The sequence below is a fragment of the Schistocerca cancellata genome, chromosome 1 (genome assembly GCF_023864275.1).
Source record: "Schistocerca cancellata isolate TAMUIC-IGC-003103 chromosome 1, iqSchCanc2.1, whole genome shotgun sequence".
NCBI lineage: Eukaryota > Metazoa > Arthropoda > Insecta > Orthoptera > Acrididae > Schistocerca > Schistocerca cancellata.
Genome location: NC_064626.1, coordinates 550,828,356 through 550,851,218, shown reverse-complemented (window position 1 = coordinate 550,851,218; position 22,863 = coordinate 550,828,356). Strand labels below are relative to the sequence as shown.

The 22,863-nt window shown below is 43.6% G+C and overlaps 1 protein-coding gene across 5 annotated transcripts in view; it reads right to left on the bottom strand.

Moving 5' to 3' along the window:
- LOC126180278 (protein retinal degeneration B) overlaps positions 1–22,863 on the bottom strand; it is a 589,076-nt gene that overhangs the window by 269,964 nt on the left and 296,249 nt on the right. For all 5 annotated transcript variants that reach the window (XM_049924680.1, XM_049924684.1, XM_049924682.1 and 2 more), the window contains one exon: positions 13,422–13,537. In XM_049924680.1, coding sequence (XP_049780637.1) covers positions 13,422–13,499 — 78 coding nt within the window. In that variant the 5' untranslated portion in view covers positions 13,500–13,537. The remainder of the gene's footprint in view (positions 1–13,421; positions 13,538–22,863) is intronic.

The following is a 22,863-nucleotide window of genomic DNA, read 5'->3' as shown; positions in this document are numbered from 1 at the left end:
CTCTGTGAAGCAAGAATAGAGGGCACAAAGAAGTAGTCCGATTGCATTGAAGGGGGTGGTGTCAATGGAATAACAACATATCCGATGTCAAGAAATAGTACACCAGTCGCGTTAAAAAACAATTTTTAACGCAACTAGTGCACTATTTCTTCACATCGGCATTATTCAAAAACAAATGCTGAAACTGGTGACAAAAAATATAAATTATAAGAATGGTCTTTGCGGAGGGCAGAGACGTGTGAGGGGAAATGCTGACGTAATCGGCGCTACCAACAGGGGAGAAAAAAAAAAAAAAAAAAACAAACGCGGAAGTCGACGTGAATTGTTCCAGACAAATCCGATATGAGTCAAAACAGAACGACGAACCCATCGGACACCTTTCATTGTGCCACTTTCCTGTAGTTACCATTGTTAGCTAAGTGGTTATCGCCAAGAGCGAATGTGCATCGTTTTTTCCTTTCGGTACTTGCTATGAGGGAGATAAGCAGGTTGCTAGCTAGTTAATGTACAGAATATCTAATAATAAATCAATACTTAAATATACAGCTCGAAAACTGGCAATATATTTCCAATGTGCGGCCTTTTTCCCCTTTTTTGCTGGTATGTCGATATTCTTTCTGTAGGTATAGCCATGATATTTTTCGATATATCGATGGCCTATAATGATATATTTCTAAATAACGATATATCGGATTCCCGATATATTTAAAAATATCAACAGTCCTAATTCCTATGCGTTTACGTCGTTTGGTCGACAATGCAGGAGAATATGTAGTATTTCACTGTATGACACACACTCTCTTTGACCTAAGAACTGACAGCAACATGTTTCGTGTGCAAATATTCATTAATAAAAGATTTTAAGGACATTTAAAATAGGGACCGACTTCTCACCCACAAAGTATATTCCAATGTATATTTTATTATTTTATGTAGTCGATATAGAAATGTATGCAGGTGAAGTAGTTGTTATACATTACATTGACAATTATTGAAATGTTATTTAAATATTCGTTATTGATTATATTGCAATAAATAAAGCCTACAGTACTTTAGAATGAAAGTTTCACTCTACGGCAGAGTGTGCGCTGATATGAAACCTCCTGGGAGATTAAAACTGCGCGCTGGACCGAGACTCGAACTCGGGACCTTTGCCTATCGCGGGCAAGTTCTCGACCAACTGAGCTACCCAAGCACGACTCACGCTCCGTTCTCACAGCTTTAATTCCGCCAGTACCTCGTCTCCCACCTTCCAAACTTCACAGAAGTTCTCCTGCGAACCTGCGTGAAGTTTGGAAGGTAGGAGACGAGGTACTGGCGGAATTAAAAGCTGTGAGTACGGGGCGTGAGTCCTGCTTGGGTAGCTCAGTTGGTAGAGCACTTGCCCGCGATAGGCAAAGGTCCCGAGTTCGAGTCTCGGTCCAGCACACAGTTTTAATCTGCCAGGAAGTTTCCTACAGTACTTCACTTTTTATCACACAAAATAACATACTTTTGTGAGGGTTTCTATACAGCTATATAGTACACAAACGAAATGTTAGATAATCTAAATTTACATCCTTAAACATTATTGTACTCTATAGAAAGTAAATTTCTAATAAAAATTTATTCCATCGTTTAAATTTGCATACATATATTGCAGTCGGTAGGTAGATAAAGAGAGTCTGAAAAACTGACATTAAATGCTGGAATCAACATTTTTCTTAACCACCACTCAGAACACATTTGATTTTAATTATCATTTTAACGACTTTTATTCTTTTATTTATTTCAATTATTTTATTGGAGAAACAGAAAGGTCCCCATCGTCATTGTCCTGAAGTTCTACCTCTGAATGATACGTTTGTTCGCTAGCAGAATTGAGATCATTGGCTGTAGCAAAATCGTCGTCTTTTCCGTCTACATCACTGACTTCTTCTTTCGTCCACAATCTAACAGTTTCATCAAACTCATGATCGTTAAAACTGACACATTCCGATAAACACATTTTGTACTGTACTGAAGAAACAGGAACGCAGTTCAAGAGGCGACATTTAGGAAATCCCAGTACGTGTCAATTAGCGAAAAAGACGGCGATAATGCAATCAACAATAAAACTGTACAGCTGGCGTTTTACGAAGAGTAGGGGGCTACAGTAGTATTGCGCCAGAACTGACCTTGGATAGCGAGTCCGAAAATTTTCGAGAGATCAAACCTTTTTCGAGAGATCGCACCTCGCCGAGTTAAAGAGAGTTACTGTCGAGAGGTAGTATCGCGGTTGATAAAGAAAGATTTAGCAACAGGGGATTTTACAAAAAATGTTGGCTTTAGATATGATCATTTTTTCTTATGTATGATGTGAATGTTTATTATACTACCTTGAAATAAAAGAAAAATTGAACATTTTCAAAGTTCTTTTTTATTTTGGGCACACCAGTACCCCTGCGTAGCAGACCCATCGATAAAAATAAGTGAAGTATTCCAGGGTTAATTCACAATTATATTGTGTGAGTACCAATCAGCTCATTTTTATAAGGCCTCGTATACTGTCTTGGAGAGCTCCATACAACATAATTCTCCCCACATTCGCCTTGCAGCTGTGGTTAATCAATAATCAGTTTAATAGCAACACACTGAATTTTTTGTAGTCTGCTTCACTTCCACAGGAGATTCCTTATCACGTAGCAGATAGGCAGAATCTTATTTTCAAGATTTATTCAAGCGATTTCACAACAAGTGTCTGGCAGTCTATATGCGTGCGCAAGATCGGTACTTACCCATCCCTTGCAATCTGGAGTAAGGAGTTTTATACATTGCAGCATTCTCTTTCACTTCTCATGCACTTCATTTCTCTGGGATATAATGTTTTTGTTTGTTATCTACAGCATTTAGTTCTTGTAGCATAACAAAAGCCCGGAACTTCGGGAGAATGCCTTTATAAATTCTTTAAAGCTATCTTCAATTTGAACGTGAATCTGTAGGATTGACATCTTTGTTACTGAACCCTGGCAGTTTTATATAGCTTTTTTCTGAATTTTTTTTTACAAATGCCTAATGGCAGAATTAAAGGCCTTTTGTTGCCCTTTCAATTGTTATTTATTTTAAAAACACAAGACCAGGCGTAAAAGAGCTAACAGTATGCAAGAGTTATAATTATCGCTTGTGTTTACTTTGCTTCTTATCGGATCATACTTCTTTCACAAACAACAATGAGTTCCGTAGCTAGAACGTGGTTTTATTATTGTTCTGAATTTCTCTTTCTTTTAGATATTGATTAAGAAGTCGTTGTGTACGCTGAAATTCAGTGTTTCACTATGCAGTAAATTGTAAAGTTACATTAACACTTTCGGATCCGACGCAATATATAGAAGCAGTCAGTCAACTACGAAAATAAAAGTAAAGGTTACGATGAAGTAATGAAATCCATTAATGATGAGGTAAAAAATAGAGAGGTTGTAACACTACCGCCCTGTCGGACGTGCGTTAACTCAATAAAGCCTGTACTGTAATAAGTTCACGGGCTTCACCTTGTAAACAACGATTTAGTACATAAATTGAGCGCGTGTACCTAATGGAAGCAAGATCGAACCTATATTCAGTCAGTAACTACAGTGATGCGTCAAGCTAATGTAAAGTACAATTACGCGTTCGCATGGATAAGAAGTACACACAGTAGATATTACCAATGATTAATAATTCGGTCGCCAGCCTAATTAGGCATTTGAATGAGTTTTTCCTTGTACTAGTGTGTGCAAGTACAAGCATAACAACACGTAATACTGTTGCGTTATAAGCCAAAGTTTGGCATAGGAAAAATCCACTGAACTAAAGTTCTCTCCTTTTGTATTAATTTGGACGAGCTAATTTTACACAACACCACACAGCAATGATTACTACGAACTGCACTTTGTATATTGATCAGACTGAAATCGGGCATAGATTACCCTAGAATTAGCAATTTTGAAAACACACATACAATGTCACTATTAAAATTGAAAAAAACGCTAATACACTTAGGTTAAATATAGAACTTAACTTTGCTGTTCAAATCTGATCAGTACACTTCAAGATGTGAAAGAATAGGCAAGACAATGGGGGGGCCCTGAAACTGTTATGGTTGTTATACTGAAACTATTAAGTCCTGAAGGTAAATTAACACTCAAAATTATCAATCTGTGGATAACTACTCTTTTCTTTTATTCCTGAATTAATTAGTTATCCTTCTTTCTGTCTCAAATTAATTAAATAACATTGCTAGCTCAATTCAAAATTTATCTTTCAATTTAATCACACTGTTGTTCTTTACTAACATCTGCGTTAACAAACCTGAATTTAAACGTCTTTATAGCATAGATTAGTCTGCAGATAATTTATTACTAACTGTAAACTTTCAATTCGGGATACTCGGGTTGCACAATATGTGGTAAGGACCCTGTCTAGGTCAGTGATAAGGATGAGTAACGGCTAAGGCAATTCTGGTAAAAGTCACGTTATTATTGAACAGTTAGAACAGTTTCGACACTAGTCCACACAGATACACTTCTAAAGATGAAATAAATGTTTTAACCTGTGCACGTCGGTGCGGCGGATGGCGGGCAGCGAGATAGCGGGCAGCACAGCACACATACAAGCACGGCTAAGGCTCTCACTGCATCGGCACTTTCCTTCTTCTTAGCGTCGTAATCTTTCCAATTTTGTGCCTGAGAATATAGCCATGCCAAGTAGTCGTCGGAATCGGCCCATCCGAGGCTCAAAGGAATCCACTTTTCCTAGATAGCCTCCTCGGTACAGTACATGTTCCTCTGACCGATGCCCAATTCCGACTGTAATACTGAGCCCGTTGTGCCGAACCGCGCCAGTGTGCGTTTTCCCGCGCTCGCCTGCATCCACCTTTTCCCGCTCCCCTACAGGTAGGGTATTCACCACAGGTTTTCTACTACACATATCCTAATGCATTACCTACGTATGGACCAAGTGTTTAAATTACAATTTTCACATTTTACAATAGTTTTAACATTAAATACATTTCCTTTTGGTTATCAAATTGCTTGAAATCTAACATAAATAATAACATTCATTTCAAAAGTTGTTTACAGTTTCTTTAAAATGACACGAAAAGAAAAAGAAATTCACAACATCACTTACATTATTTTACATAAATTCAGAAAGAAGAATTTATCTAAATTCATAAAGAAAAAAAATTATTATTGTTACAAGGTCTGCATTTCAATGGACGAGTGAACCCTACGGGTCGGAGCTGATTAACTATGGGGCAAGAACGAAGTCTAATACATCTTGTTGGCAGAATAACCTGTCTTCTTGCTACGCCTGTAAGTCGAAGCGACGGATAGCGGGATTACAATCTGAACCACTGACCCGTGTAACACAGGGTTTGGATGGAAGTAAAATGTGAAATTCGTTTCTCTGTTTCATTTTTTCTGTCTCCATCATACAACATAAATGGGAGGCAAGAAAAATAAGAAAAGCGACTGAATGCCGTATTCCGGAGAAGCACTCTGTGCGCAACGATATATTGATTATCGCTGTTGTGTTGAATCTGGCGTTGTAAGGGTGCTAAGCGTGTTCGGTCGGGGGACTAGCTACGTTCTCTACCATAAAAACTGAGTGTAGCTCTCACCGAAGAAATCTGAAAGATTTCGTGCGACAACTGCACAAAACTGCTAAAGAAAAACGCCAAAGAAACTGTATTGGCATAAGCTGTCGCCAGCCCACCGGTCGGCAAAGATGTAGCGCCAAGATCGATAGTGGGCACTGGATCAAGCGTGGCTATCACAAGAGAGGTCGGAGACTCGCATGCAACACGCGCCAACGCCCTGTCGGCCGCAAGTATTTAGGCCGCCGCTGACCGAAGGGTCTCTCTCACTACAGTCACTGACGCACAAACTCGCACTAGTTTGGCGTCTGTCATTCATTCTCAGAGCGGGCTTAGGCTACGACATTACATAGCAGGACCCCATTAGTGTAACAGCAAGATTACCGATACTGCTGCAAGAGGACAATGACTGAAGATCTTATACAACGACACGTAGATTCTGTTGAAGTTAAGTAGTAGCTATGTAGATTCTGTTGAAGTCAAGTAGCAGCTGTCTGTTCATGTAAATAAAGAATCATGTTAATCCACATGTGCATTTGTGTTGTAGAAAGAGGATACCGGCCACCCATAACATCCTCTCACTTGCTTCCTGCGCTACAAGACTCTACAATGGCAACGAATATATACAGAAACTGTAGTGTTGGCAGGAGAGCCGACACCGTGTTACTAGAGGAGGCCGAAATGCACGCGTTTAGCTCACGCAGGCTGGCGTGAGGAGGGAACTATACTGACGTGAGGTCTGGAACATGACAAGGAATGAGAATTCAGAAAGCGGACATAATTAGTTTGATACTTAACTTTAACCCATTAATGAGGAACGTCGCTCTTGACGGTACATGATTCACAATATTATCTGCCAGAAGACATATAGTAACTGAATATGGCGCCTTGCTAGGTCGTAGCAAATGACGTAGCTGAAGGCTATGCTAAACTGTCGTCTGCAAATGAGAGCGTACGTAGTCAGTGAACCATCGCTAGCAAAGTCGGCTGTACAACTGGAGCGAGTGCTAGGGAGTCTCTCCAGACTAGACCTGCCGTGTGGCGGCGCTCGGCCTGCAATCACTGATAGTGGCGACACGTGGGTCCGACGTATACTAACGGACCGCGGCCGATTTAAATACTACCACCTAGCAAGTGTGGTGTCTGGCGGTGACACCACAGAAACAAACAGAAAGTAAGAGAGGGGAAAAAAAGCGCGCGTCTGGAAATCGAAAGGTCGCCGAATAGCATTCTGGTCGGACCCCGGAAATTTTCCTGTCTGCCTTTAATCTAGCCTTCACTTCTCAATGATGTGAAGAACCACGAGAAACTACACATGGTTCAGTTTCCGGGTCAAACTTGGAAAACACGATACCCCGGTAAAATTACTAGGGTAGGCTAAGGACACGCAAGTAACCGTAGTGGCGTCCAACTGAAAGACTTACACTACGGCGTTGACTCTTACGAAATTATTATTTTAACTGCTGCAGTTTCATCCCGCAAACTTTCTTGTTGCCCAAAACCCAGTGACAAGGCAAATATTTATACTCGTAATAGCTAACTATAGCAGTCAACAATCCACGTTTGAGAATGTGTGGCCAATAAATGTTTAGGCACAAGACCGTAAAAAGTCGCCTCTGACAGCTCTCATCGGGAACGATAGGCTGTGTTGACTCGGAGCTCAGAGATTCTGACAAACAATTCCACATGTGCGCGCCCCATTCCATTAGCACAGGACGACTTGGGGCGCCGGCAGACACTGCTAAACAGACACGAGGTTTAAACAACCACTTTTCACGAGCGCACAACTTCATCCAGCGCATAACGGCTGTCAACAGCTTCAGAAAACACCAGAAATTATGGAAGAGGTGAAGGGGCAGTGCACAACCGGATGGTTCTTTTCGGCTTCATTGCAACCGAATTTGCAAATCTAAATATTGCTTGTCAACTACGGCATACAGAAAGTCCGCGAAACTGGAACACGGTAGTGAGCTTACGAAACCCTTGTGAAGCAAGCATATGGGAAACCTGTAGTCACACTATGTCTTTCGAAATAAAAGATTTCTGCGACGACACACTTTATCGCCGCGCGAGGTAGCCGTGCGGTCAAGGCGCCTTGCCACGGTTCGCGCGGCTCGCCCCGTCGGATGTTAGAGTGTGTAAGCCTAGGGACCGATGATCTTAGCAGTTTGGTCCCATAGAAACTTACCACTTGACAACCCTACAATTTTTAGTGATTGGCTATCGGACTTGTCGCGAATACGAATAAACAAGCAAAACTACTAAAAGGAACCAATATACAGGCCTCCTTCATTCTAATTGCCCACCAGAATATCATCGGTATGTCCGGGATAATAAAAGTAACATCGATAGGTGTGCATATAAGGCACGTTACATATAAGTAGGAGCACCTATTAAAACGCCGTAGATTGAAGAAACGCTTTACGAAATCGTGTCAGTAAGCTTACTCGTGACCTACACACACACACACACACACACACACACACACACACACACACACACACACGCACGCACGGAAATCGCAATGGTGCTGTTTCATTTGCTGAAAGACTCCGGTAGCAGGCTAGGGAGGTCAAATGAAGAAACGAGCTTCTGGGCTGGTACCTTGGCCTGATTTTTTTTTTTTTATTTTTTTTTTTTTTGCTTCTTCCAGAGTTTACATGAAAATATCGAAGAGCACAGCCACAGGGTCGTAATTTCAATGAGCGTAGGACATAGCTGAAGCATACTACATACTCAAATTATTAGAACAAATAGCCTGCCTGGCCTATCACTTTGAATTTAATCATGAAAAGGAGCCACTTTCTTATTGTTCAAATCGAACCCTCAGGTTCCGTCACACGTCACGCTGTGACAGTCGTAAGTGCATGGTAGACTAACTACTCACAGTCCAGACGTACGTACAGGCAAGAACACAAGTCGTCTTTAATGTGCAAGCTTCATTGAATAGATTCTTTCATTCATATAATGATCTGCTGTCCGTTGCACCAGAGACCCGTCTGTTGTTGAACTCTGCCCTAATCGTCAACTGGTCGCCTCTATACTGTGTTGGGGCTGTTTGCTTAGAGATTTGCATTTTTACCCGCAATTCGTAATCAGCTAGCTTGTAATCAGCGGTTTTCTTAATGCTGGCGACCTCATATTGGTCCGGCGGAAGCGTCAAGCATTGTACGTCTCCATCTAGGTTTCCAGGCTCTGCTTGTTAAATTTCTTACGCAGATGACTTGTTATGTTCTTGTTGACAATGCATTCATGATTCCGTCGTTAAAGCTATGTGAACAGCTGTTCACAAAATATTTTTATAGATTTTATAATTCTACCAGAGAACTCGGTGATCTTGTACACAAAGGCTAAATGCAGCGTTGTTATATTAACGTAACTTACCAGGGACAGCGGAACTATTTGTCGAACTGGGTAGATTAACTTATGCGAACTCATGTTTTACTTCTTTTTAGAAAAAAAATCAATAGATCAATTACTATTCATTGTTTCAATAAACTAAACGAGTGGCAAAGTTTGCAAGTTTATTTACTATTCATTTATTTGCTGTCATATGTATGGTTTGCCGTCTACTGACTATAGCAAACTGTGCCATATTTTACATCAAAAATAAAAGTTCAGCATAATTTCACAACACAGTTTTAGCTGCTACGTGAATTGTAGCATAATAATTAACGCTCTACTTCGAGATACGCATTATAAATTGTTTATATCAAATTAAATTAAAACTACACTAGAGAACTGAAAAAATGAATGCACGCATAAATCAAGGATCAACCAAAGCAAAACACGTTGAATCACATGATGCCAGAAAGAAATCTTAAAAACAAAAAAGGGAGTAAGAAATGTAGCGTAGCACTTAACATCGCTCACTACAATTTTGACATTGTATAAACTAAAGAGCATTTGTCACTTCGAAATTGTGTGTCAGCACCTGACAACCTGTTCGGCAATCTTGCCTAAAAACAAAAAAATTCTCCTCTTTCTACCACGTCTTTCCTGAAGCAGAGTAGCCTTGGGAAGCACTTTTACGCACCTGTGCCTTATATGCCTCTTCATTGTTCGATTGTAATAGGTATTGGTTTTTGCAATCCCCTGAAGCATTTTTTAACGAGATTCTTGCTTCATCGTTTGCCTCATCCAACAAAAAATTAATGGCATTGCATATAACCACAAGTGCCCGATTATGAAGAATTTCCTCAAAACCTTGGGTGCACGGGGACTACGGTGCACTGTCACGTAGTAAAAAAATAGCGGCGCGGTTAAGGCTCCACGTTACGGACTGCACGGCCCCTCCCGCCGGAGGATCGACTCCTCCCTCGGGCATAGTTGTGTTGGTCCCTTAGGAATTCTCACACATTTGACATTTTGACAAAAAGATAGCAAGGAGAACGCCTTGAGCATGGAAGTCGGTAAACTACAAATGACTGAAGCAGCCGCCACTACGTCACAAAGTGACGGAATCACCCGGAATTTACTGTTAGATTACGTTTCTGCACTGATGCGTCGTTATTTTGCACGGGGTCTAGTACATTCCTCTCTAATCACATATGTATTGTACTGTGCTGTCCCCCTCGCGTGACTTAGTACTTACTTACACACCAAAAGCTCGGTCGTTAAAGAAAAAAAAAGTAAGTAGAAAGAAAGTAGTGTATGACAGATATAACATTTCTCTGGCTCGTGATGACTGGGTGTTGTGTGATGTCCTTAGGTTAGTTAGATTTAAGTAGTTCCAAGTTCTAGGGGACTGATGACCATAGATGTTAAGTCCCATAGTGCTCAGAGCCATTTTTTGAACAGATATAACAAATATCAAGTATGAAAATTTCAAAACACTATACCAAATAAAAGATCAACAAGAAAGTAACGCATTTCGTTTGTAGTATTTTGGTTACAAGCAGTTTTTTTCTTTCCAGTAGGCTCAACCATCTGTGATGTGGGTGTAATAAACGGTAAGGAACAGCATATGGTTATTTTACCTTTAACTTTATTCCTGATGGGGTTCCACTTCAGCTAGCATATATGACTTCAGATACTGTTCGGCCCCCTTAATACACACATCATAAAAAGCTTTGCACCTCCCAGATTCCCAGAACTTCTGAAGATAGACGTTGACTGCGGATATTGAATCACAGACACAGTTCCTTTGATTGTTCAGAGATGTCACTAAGCCCGACCAAAGATGTAAACAACAATCCATGAGCAGAGCCAATTAGACGGAGGGGGTCCGACAGCCAATCACTTCCAGTCATTCCACCAGAAAGGAGGTACACAGCTCGTGTTGTCTGTCGTTCACCCATGCCTGGAAGGTCAATACCACGGTTCCATCGCGTCCATTGTTACTTTATGCCAGGAAGGACTCTCAGCAAGGGAAGTGACCAGGCGTCTCGGAGTGAACCAAAGCGATATTGTTCGGGCGTGGAGGAGTTACAGAGAGACAGGAACTGTCGATAACATGCTTCGCTCAGGTTACGTTGATCTCTATTCCAATTTTCTGTACAGGTTCCGGAACTCTAGGAAACCGAGGTGATGCAAAACTTTTTTTTTATGTATGTAGAATCGTGTAGCTTTTCGGGTGCAACTACGTGCTGACAAGACGTATTCTGTGTCCGGAACTCATAACAAACCCTTCTCTGCCTTAACGTAGTAGAGTTTCGATGTAACGCTCTTGAAACATGACTGCTTTTCCAGCAGTTTGCGACGGATTAGCTTATAGAAGCCGCAGATCAGAAGTGCCGTTAGAAAAACTGCCTTACAGCTAACGCCTGTTTCCACAAGTCTACTCATTTTTAGTTTTAACGCCGAAGCATATGCACTTTGGCAGGCTTGCGTTAGTAACTTGAAAATCTACCAAGACTCCAACATTACGCTTGACCAGAATTACTCTACGGACAGGTAAGTATGTTTACAAAAAGTGCCTGATCACGTATATTCCTGAAGTTCAACAGTTCCGTGCGTGAGCCCAACATGAAGACTTCAGTGTGCATTCAGACCAGCGTGGACTATCAGATTCCCAGAGTTCATTTACACGATCCATTGTTGCGGTGAAAAAGAGTCAGTGGTGGAGTCGCTCGAATTGTTATAGCAAAATATAAATATCTGGTTGGGTGATTGTTAAACTAAAAATAGATTATCCAACTACTCCAACGCAATAAACCTTCAGCATAAAACCTTTGAGAACTTGTGTCACTGCCGTCAGTTAAAATGGAGAGCACTTTATTTTATTTACTGCTGCTCTCTTTTCAGGATCCATGAAGTGTGTAAAATGTGTATTTTGGTGATATGTTGATGATATTTTTATAGTTCGGCCTCATGGTTTGGATCGTCTGCGAGAGCTCCTACAACATCTGAACTCCATATACGAAAAACATAAAATTTACTATGGAGTTGGAGAAGGTCGATTGCCTGCCGTTTTTATACGTCTTGGTGCGACACTTTGTGTCCTTCGTAGCCGGCGTAGTTCTGTGATGGAACCGCAGGAAGACAATCGAATTGATATCGATGCGGCGAGTTTTCACCACGGAGGGCGCGCGGCACAGCAGAATCGAACGCGCCCAAGTAGCGCAAGCGCAACGCCAAGTGAATCCACCGTGCATGTGCCGTCGGGGCCTTAAGTACCAGAGCTCAGTGCGTTTTCGCCAGTATCATCTGAAGATGGCCAGAAGACTCTGCGCCGAAATATTGTGGCAGGAAGTTACAAGCATCCGGCAGTTGTCCCGAAATTTTGCGGAACAATATGTGCGCCGGGAAAGTTTTAAATCTCACAGTATATTTCCTGCTATATTTTGACGAGGCATTTGTTGATAATATTTAAATAATATCCAAGCTGATTTTTGAACGTCCTTAATATCACTTGAAATATTTTTGTCTTTCGTCAGTTCCAGACTATAAGGCCAGACGAAAACGACTCCTTTACGCCTCGTAAACGTGCTTGTCATTTATTTTAAAGTATAACTATATTTTGGCATGGAATTAATAAACTGTTTTATAATTTGAAGTGTTATTTGAAGAAAAGACAAGAATGTGGTGGTGTTTTTCCCCTAAGAACTGAGTCGTACGTTTTTTGCCTCCAGCCTTAGGTGCGCTACTATGCCAGCTTTTCTGAGTACAGTGCTCGTCTTTTGCACGACTGTCCCATAGGCACGTAGCTACAGTACAGACTATGAAATAAAGCGCGTAACACTGCAAAGCAAGTAAAACGTTACGATGAGTAGACAGCTATATTTTCACAGAAATTCTCAATATGAGTCAAAATTGCATGTGACTGAACATTTTACGCACTTTACCTAAAACGAGCACGCGAGAACATACAACAAAATCTTTCCGCGTTAAGAAACAATTTCTTTGTTAATCAGTTTTATTTGAGATGCACTAGCCCATTGGCTTCCATAATGGACAGACGCGTAGGGGAAGCCCAGTTTCATTGGAGCAGGGCTGTTAAAGTGAAAAAGGGGGGGGGGTAAGAGGAGGGTTAACAGCTGGGAGACAAGAGAGAGGAATTTGGGGGATGGGCAGAGGAGTTAGAATGAGAAAGGGGGAAAGAGTAGGGCAAAATGTGAAAGAACGGAAGGGGGAGGATGTGAGTAGTAGTAGTAGTAGTAGTAGTAGTAGTAGTAGATGACGATGATTATGATGACGATAATGATGACCACAAGGACGGGAAACACGATGTAGAACAGCAGGAGGAATGCGCAAAAAGCAGACGTAAAGGGAGGCACCACATGTGAATTAGGGCCACGGCAATAAAGATAACCAGAAACAAAAGGAGGCAGAATGAAATGGTTGGGAAAGTGGTGAAGCGTGTCGCAGCGCAGGCGTGAGCACTCACCGCTATCATGAAGAGCTGTGCGATGCGGTACTCCTCGACGGTGAGGGGCAGCGGGATGCGGTACTCCTTAATGAGCATGGCAGCTGCTCCTCACCTCACGACGCATCAGGCCCTGCCTGCAACAAGGCAGAACACACCACTGTAGGCTACAGGACACAAGGCAAACTCCAGAAACAGTATTTGTGATAAAACACTAATGTAATGTTAATTAGACGGAGCAAGGTTTGTGAAAACTGCAACACACACAAGAAATGGCCCGAATGAATCCAACCTCAAACAACGTTTTAAACAGTGCGTCAGGTGTCACGAGTACACCAACATTATATGATCAAAAGTAAATCCAAACACCTGTTAGTTGACACTTTTCGCCTTTACGGCGGTTGGACTCTTCAGGCGACAGTTCCAACAAGGTCTCTGAATGTCTGAAGAGCCGACCGCTGTGACCGAGCAGTTCTAGGCGCTTCAGTCCGGAACCGCGCTGCTGCTACGGTCGCAGGTTCGAATCCCGTCTCGGGCATGGATGCGTGTGAGATGTCCTTAGGTTAGCTAGGTTTCAGTATTTCTAAGTCTAGGGGACTGATGACCTCAGATGTTAAGTTCCATAGTGCTTAGAGCCATTTGAACAATTTTTTGTCTGTGAAGAAATGGCAGCCCATTCTTCGTTAGGAGCTAAAATCAGAGAAGATAGATATTGGACGCTCGTCCTAAGCGTGTTCCATTGGGTCCAGGTCGGGACTCTTGGACAAGCTGTCCATTTCAGAGATGTCCACAAACCACTGCCTCGAAGATGCTGCTTTGTGACAGCGTGCATCGTAATGCTAACTGTTACTCTACTGTACGGAGTACACAGTGCTGTGAAATGTGTTCCAGCCTTTGGCATTTAGCGTTTTCTTAATCTCAATAAGGGGACTGCAATCTAGCCACGAAGAACACCCTCATACTGTAACACTAACCCTTCCACCCGACTGCCACAGACTACAGTGTGATTTATAACTCCAAATCATTCGTTCCAGTCATCGACTGTCCAGTGGAATCACTCTTTACACCACCTCAAGCGTCTCTTAGTACTGACTACAGAAATGTGTGGTTCATGAAGAACTGTTTGCGCATTATACCCCGTTCTTTTTAACTCCCGACACACAGTCATTGTGGTAGCTGGATAACTGGTAGCGTTTTGGAGATCCCAAGTGGTTCCTTCCCCTGGTTAAATGCGATTTTTCACACCACCACCTGCAATCTTTGATGGTTCCTGTTCGTTAGTAGATTAGTTGAGCCTGCTATTGGTTTAGCTGTGGTTGTTCCTTCTCGTTTCCATTTGAGGATCACACCACCCTGGTGACGTGAGTAGCTTTAGAAGGGTTGAAACGGCTCTGATGACATCCAATGACTGGTAGACATTCCAAGTCAGTGAGCTCTCCCGATCTAACCATTCTGCTGTTACTGCTTCCCTTTTACACTGGCGAGCCCGCTCCTAGTGCCGGCTAGTTCCCAACGCCGCATTACACAGGGATGTGCGGATATTTTTGATCAGATAGTGTATGTCTTGCAGCGGGGCTCTCTTGTGTGACGGGAAACATCGATTGCTACGCCAACAAAACGAGGCGAAGAGTCTTCAAACGTAGTGTAAGTGCCGGTACAATTGACTGACAAGAAAAGATGCGTCACTAACAACAAGAGTTCCATTGCAGCTGAGTAATCGGTCTTCGAAAGTTGTCTCTAGTCACTCCGTGACATTTCCGAACGAAACTAACTTCAGTAAGTCCCACACTGACAGCCGCATACGCATTGAGACGTCGGTAGTGCTCATCTGCCGGCCTGCGTCGTTCAGCGCCATAGCGGGAAAACTCAAGGATGACAGTTGAACACAACATCCAACTCAGATTCCTGTGTATTGACGGAAACTAGAATAGCAGCGGGAAAACTCAAGGATGACAGTTGAACACAACATCCAACTCCGATTCTTGTGTATTGACGGAAACTAGAATAGCAAGTATGTTTTTGAACTCGAGGCGCTGTCCATCTCTTCTTCAGTCAAACCCACACGACAGACATTGAGGTGAGAATAGCCATGGGATTGCGAGATGCACCTCCGCAGGTGGACATAGTGCACTGTCGGAGCTGTCGTTTGTTCTCAGGTAATTCATGTGAAAAGGTTTCCGACGTGATTATGGCTGCACAACGGGGATTAACTGACTCTGAAAGCGATATGGTAGTTGGAGTCAGATGCATGCGACATTCCACGTGTGAAATCGTTAGGGAATTTAATATTCCGAGACCTACATTGTCAAGAGTGTATCAAAGAATATCAAATTTCAGCCATTACGTCTCACCACGGACAATGCAGTGCCCGACGGGCTTTACTTAACGACCGAGAGCAGCGGCGTTTCCGTAGAGTTGTCAGAGCTAACAGGCAAGCAACACTGCGTCATATAACTGCAGAATCAATGTTGGAGGTACAACGAACGTATCCGTTGCGACAGTGCGGCGAAATCTGGTGTCAATGAGCTATGGCAGCAGACGACCGATACGAGTGCCTGGGAAACTGCAAGACATCGCCTGCAGCGGCTCTGTTGGCTCGTGACCATATCGGTTGGATCCTAGACGATTGGAAAACCGTGGCCTGGTCAGATGAGTCCCGATTTCAGTTGGTAAGAGCTGGTGGAAGGGTTCGAGTGTGTCCCAGACACCATGAAGCCTTTGACCAAAGCTGTCAATAAGGGACAGTGCTAGCTCGTTGTGGCTCCACAAACGTGTAGGTCATGTTTAAAGCGAATGGACTGAGTCCTCTGGTCCAACAGGATCGGTCATTGACTGGAAATGGTTATGTTCGGCTGCTTGGAAAGCATTTGCAGCAATTCGTAAAGTTCATGTTCCCAGACAACAACAGAATTTTTATGGATGACAATGTGCCATGTAACCGGGCCACAATTGTTCGCGATTGGTTTGAAGAACATTATGCGTATTTCGAGCGAATAATTTGGCCACCCTTATCGCCCGACACGAGTCGCATCGAACATTTATGCGAGATAATCGAGGTGTCAGTTCGTGGACAAAATGCTGAACCGGCAACACTTTCGCAACTACGGACGTGATGCTGTAAGGTGGCTATAATTTCGCACCTTACAAGCACTCATCCACATACTTTGCCGTGAACTACATCCGCAATTAGGTACCATTTAATACGTTTACATCGTATATATGAACATTTAAAGGAGACTGACATCGTCACGCATGTCTTGTAAATAATTGTTGACGCTTATTGCAGGTAAGGTGACGGATTGTCTTTATTATCAGAACGGTGTAATGAATGCCTACACTAGTGCAGATTGGAACGCCAGTGGAGATGAAACGGCAGGCAGAATTCAAGCTCTGGGTGGAAGGCCCGCACAGGTGTTGGTCCTGCTTAAAAACAGGAAGTAGCTAGATGGACGTCGTGGCACCTGAGCTCTGGAGCACAATAGGGCGATGGCCGGCCGCTATTGTAGCAGGACTGGAAGGATAACCGGGAACTCTGCAAATCGTGGACGCAGGTGAGAGGAACGAAGAAGCAGCACCTCATAAACCAAGCAGGCTGGGTTACTTTCAAGGATTTTTACTCAGAAGTGTACCATTGTACGAGTATAGGTTTTTCCTCGCAAACTTCCGCGCTGGACGACAAAAGACTAAAATATGGGTGGTCGGCGTTCGGAAGAATCTGTAGAGAGAGAGAATATTCCGTCGTTTCTGGAATATGATTCGTTTTCGGAATTACAAGTGTAGGGAGCCGAGCCTTGCTGGGAAGCCAGCGGTGGAGAGACGAGGTCTCTTCCTTTGTGAGCGCCCGTGTGTGACGGTCGCTCGGTATCGGCTTTGTTGGTACAGACCGACTTGCTGTCTTTGGTCTCAGGGGAGTTTATAGTTAGAACAGTCAGGCACTGTACTGTTGCGAACCTATAAGATTCTGGACTTCACCTCCGGGTTGGAAATCGTTGTTGAGAACGCAGCGTTCAGTAATTGTGAGCACTCTTCTACCTATACTTATGTTGAGACGTTAACTGAACTCCGTCGTTGTGGCTGGGAGTTCGCTTTTCTCGTCTGTAGGAAAGAGAGAGGAGAAGACAGTATTGTTGGTGATTGTACTTTATATAATCATTGAAAGTAGTGTTCTCAATAAATGGCCCTTTTCAGGGCCACTCATTGTTTAGCGCGTCCAGTATATTTACTTAATCCGTGTTGCTGGAAAATTCACTTCCGGTACGTGTTATTCTTATGGGATTTTTCGCCGCTTGTTGCGAAAATTAGAGAAAAACAGCATGTCCAGACACTCCGGGATGATGATGGCATTGAAACAGAGGATGACAAGCGTAAAGCTGAAATACTAAACACCTTTTTCCAAAGCTGTTTCACAGAGGAAGACCGCACTGCAGTTCCTTCTCTAAATCCTCGCACCAACGAAAAAATGGCTGACATCAAAATAAGTGTCCAAGGAATAGAAAAGCAACTGGAATCACTCAACAGAGGAAAGTCCACTGGACCTGACGGGATGCCAATTCGATTCTACACAGAGTACGCGAAAACTTGCCCCCCTTCGAACATGTTCTTTGATCGAGTATCATGTCGTTTTTGGAAACTCAGAATCTACTATGTAGGAATCAACATGGATTCCGGAAACAGCGATCGTGTGAGACCCAACTCGCTTTATTTGTTCATGAGACCCAGAAAATATTAGATACAGGCTCCCAGGTAGATGCTATTTTTCTTGACTTCCGGAAGGCGTTCGATACAGTTCCGCACTGTCGCCTGATAAACAAAGTAACAGCCTACGGAATATCAGACCAGCTGTGTGGCTGGATTGAAGAGTTTTTAGCAAACAGAACACAGCATGTTGTTATCAACGGAGAGACGTCTACAGACGTTAAAGTAACCTCTGGCGTGCCACAGGGGAGTGTTATGGGACCATTGCGTTTGACAATATATATAAATGACCTAGTAGATAGTGTCGGAAGTTCCATGCGGCTTTTCGCGGATGATGCTGTAGTATACAGAGAAGTTGCAGCATTAGAAAATTGTAGCGAAATGCAGGAAGATCTGCAGCGGATAGGCACTTGGTGCAGGGAGTGGCAACTGACTCTTAACATACACAAATGTAATGTATTGCGAATACATAGAAAGAAGGATCCTTTATTGTATGATTATATGATAGCGGAACAAACACTGGTAGCAGTTACTTCTGTAAAATATCTGGGAGTATGCGTGCGGAACGATTTGAAGTGGAATGATCATATAATTGTTGGTAAGGCGGGTACCAGGTTGAGATTCATTGGGAGAGTCCTTAGAAAATGTAGTCCATCAACAAAGGAGGTAGCTTACAAAACACACTATCAGTGTGGGATCCCTACCAGATCGGGTTGACGGAGGAGATAGAGAAGATTCAAAGAAGAGCGGCGCGTTTCGTCACAGGGTTATTTGGTAACCGTGATAGCGTTACGGAGATGTTTAACAAACTCAAGTGGCGGACTCTGCAAGAGAGGCGCTCTGCATCGCGGTGTAGCTTGCTCGCCAGGTTTCGAGAGGGTGCGTTTCTGGATGAGGTATCGAATATACTGCTTCCCCCTACTTATACCTCCCGAGGAGATCACGAATGTAAAATTAGAGAGATTAGAGCGCGCACAGAGGCTTTCAGACAGTCGTTCTTCCCGCGAACCATACGCGACTGGAACAGGAAAGGGAGGTAATGACAGTGGCACGTAAAGTGCCCTCCGCCACACACCGTAGGGTGGCTTGCGGAGTATAAATGTAGATGTAGATTAGAGTATATTAGTCAGAGTACCGCCGTCCTAGGGTTTGAAAGCGTTTGTTTATGGCTGGAGTTCTTCCATCGTCGCAGACGAGTACGAGAACCACCAGACGCTGTACATACGGTGATATCGCAAACTGCTTTGGCTTATTAGGGCTATAAAGCTGAACAGCTGTGATCACGTTAGTTTATTTACACTGAGGTTCCACACCACCGTAGATCATCTTTGAAAGTAGTGTCTTCTAGTGTTTAATACGTAGATGACGTCAGTCATTTCGTGTTATTGATATTAGATCGCGCAGTCATAATAGGCGGCAGAGTTGGGCAATCGATTACCAATTTTAGTTAGGAAATATAGATAATTGTACTTAAAGGGTTGGTTTTAATCTATAATAAATACACTCCTGGAAATTGAAATAAGAACACCGTGAATTCATTGTCCCAGGAAGGGGAAACTTTATTGACACATTCCTGGGGTCAGATACATCACATGATCACACTGACAGAACCACAGGCACATAGACACAGGCAACAGAGCATGCACAATGTCGGCACTAGTACAGTGTATATCCACCTTTCGCAGCAATGCAGGCTGCTATTCTCCCATGGAGACGATCGTAGAGATGCTGGATGTAGTCCTGTGGAACGGCTTGCCATGCCATTTCCACCTGGCGCCTCAGTTGGACCAGCGTTCGTGCTGGACGTGCAGACCGCGTGAGACGACGCTTCATCCAGTCCCAAACATACTCAATGGGGGACAGATCCGGAGATCTTGCTGGCCAGGGTAGTTGACTTACACCTTCTAGAGCACGTTGGGTGGCACGGGATACATGCGGACGTGCATTGTACTGTTGGAACAGCAAGTTCCCTTGCCGGTCTAGGAATGGTAGAACGATGGGTTCGATGACGGTTTGGATGTACCGTGCACTATTCAGTGTCCCCTCGACGATCACCAGTGGTGTACGGCCAGTGTAGGAGATCGCTCCCCACACCATGATGCCGGGTGTTGGCCCTGTGTGCCTCGGTCGTATGCAGTCCTGATTGTGGCGCTCACCTGCACGGCGCCAAACACGCATACGACCATCATTGGCACCAAGGCAGAAGCGACTCTCATCGCTGAAGACGACACGTCTCCATTCGTTCCTCCATTCACGCCTGTCGCGACACCACTGGAGGCGGGCTGCACGATGTTGGGGCGTGAGCGGAAGACGGCCTAACGGTGTGCGGGACCGTAGCCCAGCTTCATGGAGACGGTTGCGAATGGTCCTCGCCGATACCCCAGGAGCAACAGTGTCCCTAATTTGCTGGGAAGTGGCGATGCGGTCCCCTACGGCACTGCGTAGGATCCTACGGTCTTGGCGTGCACCCGTGCGTCGCTGCGGTCCGGTCCCAGGTCGACGGGCACGTGCACCTTCCGCCGACCAGTGGCGACAACATCGATGTACTGTGGAGACCTCACGCCCCACGTGTTGAGCAATTCGGCGGTACGTCCACCCGGCCTCCCGCATGCCCACTATACGCCCTCGCTCAAAGTCCGTCAACTGCACATACGGTTCACGTCCACGCTGTCGCGGCATGCTACCAGTGTTAAAAACTGCGATGGAGCTCCGTATGCCACGGCAAACTGGCTGACACTGACGGCGGCGGTGCACAAATGCTGCGCAGCTAGCGCCATTCGACGGCCAACACCGCGGTTCCTGGTGTGTCCGCTGTGCCGTGCGTGTGATCATTGCTTGTACAGCCCTCTCGCAGTGTCCGGAGCAAGTATGGTGGGTCTGACACACCGGTGTCAATGTGTTCTTTTTTCCATTTCCAGGAGTGTATTTATTGAACAACAACGTTTATCATTTAGTAGTATTAGTTGCCTTCATCATACATTTACGTTTAGATTGTAATTTATATATAAAAAGAGAATGAAGAGATCCTAAGATCTGCTTCAGGCAGTAGTCAGACAGGGCCAAATCATCATTTTAGCGCTTATTGTTCTCCGTTGCGCACATTCATTCTGCACCCGCCTGGAGTAGCATCTTGGAAGGCAGCATGGCTCAGTATTTCTGCAGGCGACTTCCAACGACTTGTTGGGTCTATGCCACATCGAGATGCTACACTACGCCGGAAAAAGGAGGTCCGACACGATATTAGCGGGTAACGCATGACTTTTATTACCTCTCTGTGTAGGTCTAGTTATTTCTGGTTTCACTAAAAGCTTTTATGAAGCTCTAAGGAATTACCTTAAATGGAAACTACTTGTTTCTTAGTTTTTTATTTAGCACTAGAATACGATTAGGGAATTCATTTCTGTTACAGAGGAATGACTATGTAGTTTTTAAAGAAAAAACAACCGATTTGTACAATCGCTAGATTTGGATTCATTTTTAAACGTCTTATTTGTCACTTGAGTGTGGAAAATTAATCTCTAACCGGCCCTGTTCATAACTGGATGTAACAGAGTATGCTGCTCGAGTACGACGCGCTTCTCAGGTGCTTTCTAGAAATTGAGTTTGAAAGTTTGACGAGCGGGCAGGACACCATACAGCGGCGCCAGCGCACGGGGTCTGCTCCCACTGCGTTTCCAGTCCCGTCATTCCACCAAACACTGCTATCTCTGCAACTAATCTTTTTTTTTCCGGAAACAAACCACAATAACACCGTGCATTCGAGGCGAGGAATTATTAAAAAAAATCGTGATGAATTTGACATTTATTTATCGCTTCGCTCCTGTGCGTATTAAGAAGTTAACGCAGTGAGGTCATTATACTCCTAATTCTTCGCTGTTATTGACAAGCCGATAGCATTTTCGGGTGTTCTCTATCATGGAACGTGAAAAAGACGATACGAACTTGCACCAAGCACATTCCGCTTTGTGACTCGCATATTTGGTTATTATTAATGACAGTCGAAAATGTAACTCATGAACATTTAAAAAAATAACAGTCATTCAGATATAATTTTGTATGCAAATCATGACCATTTCAGCACAGGTACAAATACCGGAGCTGTCAACTGATGCAGCACCAGAAGAGAAGAGTAATGCAATCTTCACGAGATAATATGGTAGTTCTCTCTGGCTGTATGGCAATGTTTTATGCAATCGCTTAAGAATTTTCTTTTTACTCGTCTACGAAAGTACACATCGCAAGGCAAACGCAATGGTGACACGATTCCTTAATTATACCTCGCCATGAATTTACCACTTATTAATACAAGGTCCGGCAAAGAGACCTCCCGTATTTCAAAATGTAGTTACTTACTAGTTAAGAAACGATACAGAGAAAATGTTTTTATTTGTGAACAACAAATGCTACGCCATTTTAGTTGCTTTTAAAAATTATGTCCGATAAATGGCGTCCTCCATCTTTTTGACACATTGACGAAGCCTTTCCCGAAAGCTGTCCATAGTTCTTCCTGTCTTTTCCAGAGGAATGGCAGCCACTTCTTGAGTGATTGCCTCCTTAACTGTTTACAGGGTTGCACTTGAGCCCTTAAGTGTTCCCATGGGGAAAAGATCACAAGGTGATATATCAGGCGACCGTGGGGGACAGGTAATGTCTCCTCGCGAAGAGCGTAGACCTCCAGGAAACAACTCCCTCAAAATTTCTAGAGAACGCCGAGAGGTGTGAGCTATCACTCCGTATTGTAGGAACCAGACTTCTCCCTCTTCATGGT